This window comes from Kryptolebias marmoratus, linkage group LG15 (assembly GCF_001649575.2).
Source record: "Kryptolebias marmoratus isolate JLee-2015 linkage group LG15, ASM164957v2, whole genome shotgun sequence".
NCBI lineage: Eukaryota > Metazoa > Chordata > Actinopteri > Cyprinodontiformes > Rivulidae > Kryptolebias > Kryptolebias marmoratus.
The window spans coordinates 4,549,346-4,557,183 of NC_051444.1; the positions used below are offsets into that span (position 1 = coordinate 4,549,346).

Genomic DNA, 7,838 nt, shown 5'->3' on the forward strand with positions numbered 1-7,838 from the left:
CCCAGCTCATCAGTCAGTTCTGGAAACCGAATGGTGAATTATAGCAGCAACTCACTCTGACGATAAAAGAAGAGTGAATGATGCAGCTGAGGGTTACAGATATCAGAACGGAATAGCTGTGGATTAGAGTGTCACATTTCAAGAGAATATCTGAGCTACAAAAAATGATGGATTGTGGCTTAAAAAGTGTTTCTGTGAGATTGCTGCTTCAGGGGAAGATTTATGAAAGAGGATGTTCTCCTGCGAAGGTGTCAGTGGACTCAGGAGAACCAGAGAAGCTCAGTGATGCATCATGTGCACAATGAAATTCAGAGGGAGAAAAACAATTCCAAGAAGTGTTAATGATTGAAGAATGGCGTGGGCCCTTAATGGTTTCACTGCTTGGTAACACAAATGGTTAATTATCTGTTCGGGTGGTAACCAAGCACTGACAGTCGGCACTAATGTAAGCCAGCAATGGTCTGTTACAGAACGTTTACTTTACATTAGCCATCAGTGGCTAAGTACTTATCATGCTTTATTCAAACAGTGAAGTGTTTACTCTAAAACCAGGATAAATGAAGAGATTATAGAGACATGGAAAAACTCCAGAAGAAGCAAAAAAATGTGGACCTTCAGAGAGTTTTTTTAAGTTTCTGCTTCCAAGAGTTCTAACAGTTAACGCCCTTCGATATGTCCTGATGTTCCCTCCTGGTTCTTTGTTGTCTGCTCTGACAGCGATTCACTAACTTTTTTTATTTGAAAACGGCATTCTGTTGTTTCAATCTGCAAAGGTTAATATAAAGGTATTTATTCATGTTATGAATAAGTGAGCTATAAAGGTACATCGATCTAAAATATTGTTGAGATGTTCACATTTTTAAACCTAATTTAGATTTCTGATGTACACTCAGACTGATAGTTTCAATTAAACAAATATAGTAATTTACTTTATATTCCAGAGTTTAAATAGACATGATCCGTGTTCTGATTGGTGACCATAAAGCTGCAGCTTGTAGCGACAATAGTTAGCTGATCACGTCTTATCTAAAGCTAAATTCAGTTCAATTCAGGTTTTATTTCATATAGTGCTGAATCACAATAAAAGTCATCTCAAGGTGCAAAAAAGTAACAAGTCTAGTTTATATTATAGGCCATCCAGATTCAAATTCAGTTCACACTGGTAATTCAATCCAGTTTTAACACCCTACAATCAGACCAGGTTAATTAAAAAGTGCCACATAGTAAAAAAAAAGTTGTCTACCTAAAGCATAAACAATAAATGTTGTGATTTATTTTATCCCCTTCCCTGAGTTGTATTGGTTTTATTGAGTCATTTTTGTTTCATTCAGACAAACAGTTTCATGGTTTCACCCAAAGCAACGTGTGGTCTGTGTCCCACCTCCAATAAAAACCTCCAATAAATAAATGGTGGCATTTTAACTGTTATTATTAAACTGGAAAAACATTCTTTTTATTCAGTTTCTCGTCTAAAGAAGCAGTCATTTCATCTTTAAATTTACTGGGTGTATCAGACTAAGTGCAATGGTTCTCTCAACAGGACTTTGGCTTCTTGTGTAAATCGACAACAAATCTGCATTTAGCTGTTTTGTGGGTTGGTGTGAAGATTGAGCAAAATCATGAAAAGTGAAAAAGTAAGCTGTGAGGTACAATATGAAATACAATGTTTTTTTGTTGTTTTTTTTAATTAAAAGTGATCCATATTTATTGGGAAAGAGGTTTAGGTCTTCAACTGGAAGGAAACGCTTCCAAACTCTAAACTGTAAAATTTACAGATAATCCCACAAAGATTTTGGAGTTTGAAGTTTCTTAATCCAGATTTATATGTTTCACGTAATCTTTGAGGAAGGAAGAAAAAGCAAATGTAAATGTGAAATCCTCCTCATGTTATTCTTGATAATGACAAGTGTTTATTGTGTTTTTTTAAGCAATACAAATAATAATTTGATTTGCAACATGTGCTGATATTAAAGAGGTCAAAGGTCACACAATTTCAAGGCCTGATTTTCCAGTTCTGACATCATTAATCAAATCAATGCATAACCTGATAATAATTTCAGCGACGTGTCAGGAATCAGTTTCCAGAAATGTTCATAAAATTCTCTGTTGAAACAGAAACTAGAAATAAGAGAAAAGAAATCTAATTTTACTTTGTTTTGTTTTTCTTTTGATCATTTTCTAACATTTCCTAAAGTTAATCAGGAATCCTTCTGTGTAAAACCAGCTAAGTTAAATCCAGCTTCAAGAGTCACATTCTGCTTATAAATTAATGCCCTAATATTAATATTCTAATAATATAATTCATAATATATCCTGTATATCAGAGGGGATCCAAGCTGCTCTATTTCTTTGCACTTTAAGAGTTTATATTTCAAAGCTTATGCATGTTTACTTTAAATTAAACTTGTTTTTTTTGTTTGTTTGTTTTGGTTTGGTTTCTGTTTGTTTTATGTAGCTAATTTATTTTGCCTACAGACAGATTTACAGCTCACACGCTGTTTCAGTGTGCAAACAGAACCAACTTTAAAGTATTATATGACAGTATTATGACTTTGGAAATGGTGGGAAAGTCTGCAGTTTTTGTTTGTTTGTTTGTTTTTTATAACAGAAGTCTTAAAGTTGACATTATCAGAAAGTAAACCACAACAGTTTTGCCTTTTTCTCTCTTCCTTTGGGAATACATATTCCTACTACTGTATGTTCCATACTTTATTAAGGTTTTTATTGCTGATAAATACTTTTATAGACAACAAAACTTTAATTTAAGCTGAAGCTTTTATTCTACAATCATTTATTTGAGCAACTTCTAATGTCTAGTCTCTAAATAAACACCTAGTTATAAACTAAGATCATCTTTTGTTGGGAAGTGACAGAATTTGAGCCATTTTGGTTAAAACCTTTAAAACATTATGCACAATCTCATGTGTTACTCCAGAATCTTGTGTGATTTGCTAGCTCTCAGGCTGTGTGTTGTGAATAACTCTCAGGTACTACCACAACAAATTTTAGTTCTTTATATGTAAATTTGACTGAGTTACTGACATTTTTTGTGGTGGCTAAGGTCAATTAGTTGTGGCAGTCATCTTGATTTGACTCCAAAGGTTATAGATGCACATTCAATAATTACTTTCTAAGAGTTTCATCTAAATCTGATTAGTGACTCATGATATATGTTGTTGACAAAAAGAGTGGATGTCATCAATCTGTGGCTCTCAGAGTTTGTGTTGGGGATCATTTTTGGATGTTTAACACACAAATTTTACCTCATTTTTGTGTTCGCTAAGGTCCGATGGCTGTAGCAGTCACCAGTTGTCGCTGGTTTATGAGATATTTTACTAACACACACTCACACAGATACAGACAGACGCAAAAGGACTTGACAGTGACGAAAAGAAGTCACCGAACATTTTTAGATTCACCAATAAGCAACGCTATTTTATTTTCTGCTTTCGCACTGATTAAAAAAAACAAAACATTAGAACTGTTTCCTTGCTCTTTGTGTGAATTTGATCTGTCTGTACTAAAGCAGCTGAATTAAAACATGAAACAGAATTAAAGACACGCAGATCACACCAAGCTGCAGATAAAGGCTGTGAGAGGAAAGTGTGAGAGATTTAACACACCAAGGCTGATATAAAGAAAGCCAGCAGGCCGGCGTTATCTGCAGCTCTGTAATTTGGCTAATTTGGCTCCCTTCATCTGTCTGCCTCCTGCGCTTTGTGTGTTCAGGAGTGTGTATACATGCGTGTGTGCGCGCATTTTTCAGCATTTGGTGAAAGGGGCTTTATTGGAGAGAGAAAATAGCGGCATGAGTGAAATGTGCTTGGGAGGTGTTTTATCGCCATCAACACAAATCTCTCTCGAGATAATATTAGAAAAAAGGCGCATGCCAGAAAAAAAAAAACCTCAACATTGCTTCAGGAGAACATAAAAGGTAAATTATATAAAATTAAAACTGTTAAGTACGTTTTAACCAACGCTTGTCTTTATGTTTTTATATAATTACAGTGAAAATGAGCATTTTTGCCTCTCAGAGCAGTTTAAAGGCCTAATTTTGCGTCATATTGCAGTGAAAGTTGGATTATGAGGCTGTTTTGCTGAGTTTTATGTGTTCTGTTTGGGTTAAGGACAGCACTCACTATATCCTGTTTCTGGAGATGACATTAGGGGAAGAGCTGCGGTCGCTCCTTCCTTTTTCCTGTCCAGATGGCAGCATCAGCTGACAGCAGATATACGGCCTCTTGTTTTGATATGTCAATCTTTAAAGTTCTTTCGGAGCAGAATTGTGTGTGTGTGTGTGGGTGTGAGGGGGTAGTGGTTTAAAGGAAAAAAAAGAATGCTTGTGTGTATTTTTGTGTTTGTAAGCCTGCATGTGGGGAATATTCTCACTTGTTTTAGTGAAGCAGCTGCAAATACCTCTGCTAATGAGTCACTTTGCATTTTCTTTTCTTATCTTTTGCACTTTTGTGCTAAAGTACACTTCAATACAACTCACACAAAGCCTTTTTGTATTTGGCTTGATCCTGGTACAGCTTGGATTTGTGCACTCAGATCCCATCAGGGAATAGACATTTGATTACTGAACATGTCAGCCAAAGAGAAGGCCCCCCATTCTCCCCTTGCCTTTTCCTGCTCTTCTTCCCATCCTGCCCAGGGGAGATAACAGACCTCTTGTGTGTCACTTTGCTCTTGTAAAACTGCATTCACGTTCTCTTATTGGCAGCATCAAACTTTAATTTTAGTTGGAGCCAGGGAGAAAATTTGACTCACTCCCTCGGTTTGGGTTAAAAAATTCAAAAACCTGTTTGCATGTTTCGTGTTGTCTGATGTCAGTTTTACACAGGAAACCAAAACGCAGATGAGCTGATAGCAATTTGCATCGGAGTCGACCTTACTTTATTCCATGACGTCATCTTTCTTTCTTCTTGATTTGGTCATTTTTCGACATTTGTGATATGTAAGTTGTCACTTTTAAGGTTAAAAACATTTTGCTTTTGTTTAATTTAAGTCAAATCCTCCTCACCACTAATGATTATTATTGTAAAAATATTTGCTTGCATATCGTGCACAAGATCAAATAAAAGGCCTCACATTCCTTAACCCTTTCATGCATAGTGGCCACTACAGTGGACAGCTATTTAAAAGCCATTTTATTGTACATGTATGGCGCTTTATGTTATAACTGTGCATAGACCACTAAACTGCACACGAGTGCATCATGCAAGATACTGACGATCCACTGCAAGTGCAACCAACATTTCTGAAATTCAAGATGAATTTAAGGAAATAAAAATGAGATTCTTACAGTTATTTTCCCCTACCATTTTTATTATGCCCTCAGAAATATATATGAACACTTTTGGGGAAAAAAATCCCGGCTGAAGGTATCATAATTCATGCGTGAAAGGAATGCATATCGCCCGCCGCCTTTCATGCCACAGTTTTAAACTAAGATCTTTTAACGAGAAATGAGCCGTTTCGGTCTAAGCTTGAAAACAATGTTATGAGTAATGTTGCCACGCTTAAAGTATGTGTTGTGAATGACTCTCAGCTACTACCAGTTTCAATTTTAGCTCTGTGTCTGAAATATCGACTGAATTAAAGACATTTATATGTTCGCTTATATTGATTGGTGGCCATCTTGAATCAATTTGACTCCAAAAGTTAATCACTTTTAGAACGCAACCCAATGATTACTTTCTGAAAGTTTCATTGAAATTCATTCGCACACACACACACACACACACACACGGACAAAAACATTACCACTCTACCTTCACGCAGAAATACACAATATCAGGCCTGAGACGTCAGCAAAAGATACAATCAGCAGCTGCATCTTCTACAAGGAGGACTCTGAAGAACGATGACACGGATGGTTATGCAAAGTCACACTTTATTTGCTGCAGATCAAACAAGAGAACGTTTACAGAGCAACAAAGTGTATGTGGAAGGAAAAGTGAAGTGGATATAATCCAAAACAACAAAACAATCACAACAGTAAGACTGAAGCATCATGGGGGGTGATAGGGGCTGCAGGTGAAAGGAGGACTCCTGTAGCCTCTCTCCACAATAACAAGCCGGAGTCCGGAGTCAGACGTCTGCACCTCCTAACCTTTCTGCCACCCTGGGGAACAATTCTCCTCATGTACTTAAAGAAGGAAAGCCATAAAGGTTATGAGGCCAGAGGGGCAGAGAAATAACTCTGAGAAGTCAGATTGTCTTTGCCTGTATGAGATCTAAGTTGGCAGATCATCTCACAGAACAGAACAAGAAAGACACAGGAAGATGAATGAGAATGACTTTTAATCACTTCTGCTGACTGATTGTTTGTCCAGGTGCTGTCTGCCGGAGGTCAGGAGGATGACCCCCCCCCCTCTCACCGGCAGAAGACGTACTCGGTGTAGCTGGTCCACTGCTTGTCCTCCCCGGGGTCGTTGCTTCCGTACGAGCAGGTCCCGGTGGAGTTACAGGCCACCATGTGGAAGCCTGCCTCCGACAGCCGGTCGAACGCCTGCTCCAGAAAGTTATACTTCAGGTAGTACCGGGACGTGTATTTGTCCGGCGGTCGGTCCGGGTCTCGGCTCTCGTTCAGGGTTTCCCCGAAGACCTCCTTGGTCAGAGAGATCTTCCCGCAGACGGTTATCCGGGCCACCCTGCGGAACTTGGCGTCCGCCTGGATGTCCCTGCCGATGGTGTAGCTGCCCCTGTAGCCCACGGTGATGTAGCCGGAGACGGCCCCGGGGGAGCGCGGGGCTCGGTCCGAGGAGGAGGAGGAGGTGACCGGGCTGCCGAGCTCAGCCTCCTCCGGCTCCCCGCTGTCCTCCGTGGACGAGCTGTCCTTACTGACGGCCGCCAGGCGCCTCGACAGCTCCGGGAGCTGGAAGAAGTCCGCCTCCTTCTGGAGCCTCTTCCGCTCCTTGAAGAAGTCCGGCAGGGAGAGCTCCGAGTCCCGCAGGTAGTCCAGGATGTAGCGGAACAGGAAGCCGTCCCGGTCGAAGAAGAAGCGGCCCTTGCCGTCTTTGGGCAGGTCGGCCGGGCAGCTCTGGGTGAACTTGGCCCACAGCAGAGACTTGGGCGCCGCGGTGAGCGTCTCCAGGCGGGTCACGTACACCTGGCCGCCCACGTTCAGCTCCACTATGTCCGGAAAAGTTTGGCTGGTGTTCTGAGCCATCTCTGCCTCCCCCCTCCCTCTCTGCGGACGGTTGGGGAGTCTCCTTCAGCTCCAGAAAGGTTTATACTGGGCTGGCTGTGTGGGAGGAGAAGGCTATTAACCGTTCAGCGGCTCTGAGGAACAAACCAAACCCATCATGAGGCTTTCAGGGGCTCTCTGTAACACTCCACTTCAGCGCGCTCCACTTCCGGCTTTATGCTGGTGCTGAACCCAGGTCTTCTCCTATTTTACAGAACAACTACTAGATTTTAACAAAGTGGTTATTGTTTTCTTCTTCCATTTCTAACATGTCTAGAAGCTTTTATAAAACATTTATTAGGAGGTAGAAAAGTCCAGTCAAGGGCAAGAATTACTAACTTGTTCTGACTGCATTCATCTTGAATAAATAAAAGTTGTAACTTATTCCTAAACCTTATTATAAATCTTCTGAATTGTCTTCATTGTGCAATAATGAAATCAAGTCAAACTACATATAAGACAAGGACAGCTGACGGAAACTTAGAGAAACGAATCATAAATGATTGTTAAATATTTTGTTATTATTTGTATTACCATCATAAAAGGTCATTTACTCATATCCATGAGGTCAATCGTGGACATATTATTACAACCTGTTGGAAACAAACTCATAAAACTTCTTTTTGACTGTGCCACTTTGCTCTAG

The 7,838-nt window shown here is 39.9% G+C and overlaps 1 protein-coding gene across 1 annotated transcript; it reads right to left on the minus strand.

Moving 5' to 3' along the window:
• Positions 1-5,876: 5,876 nt before the first annotated feature.
• On the minus strand, positions 5,877-7,333 carry kctd12.2 (potassium channel tetramerisation domain containing 12.2). Its single transcript, XM_017440934.2, has one exon. The coding sequence runs from the start codon at positions 7,172-7,174 to the stop codon at positions 6,380-6,382; it is 795 nt and encodes a 264-aa protein (XP_017296423.1). The 5' UTR covers positions 7,175-7,333; the 3' UTR covers positions 5,877-6,379.
• Positions 7,334-7,838: the final 505 nt, after the last annotated feature.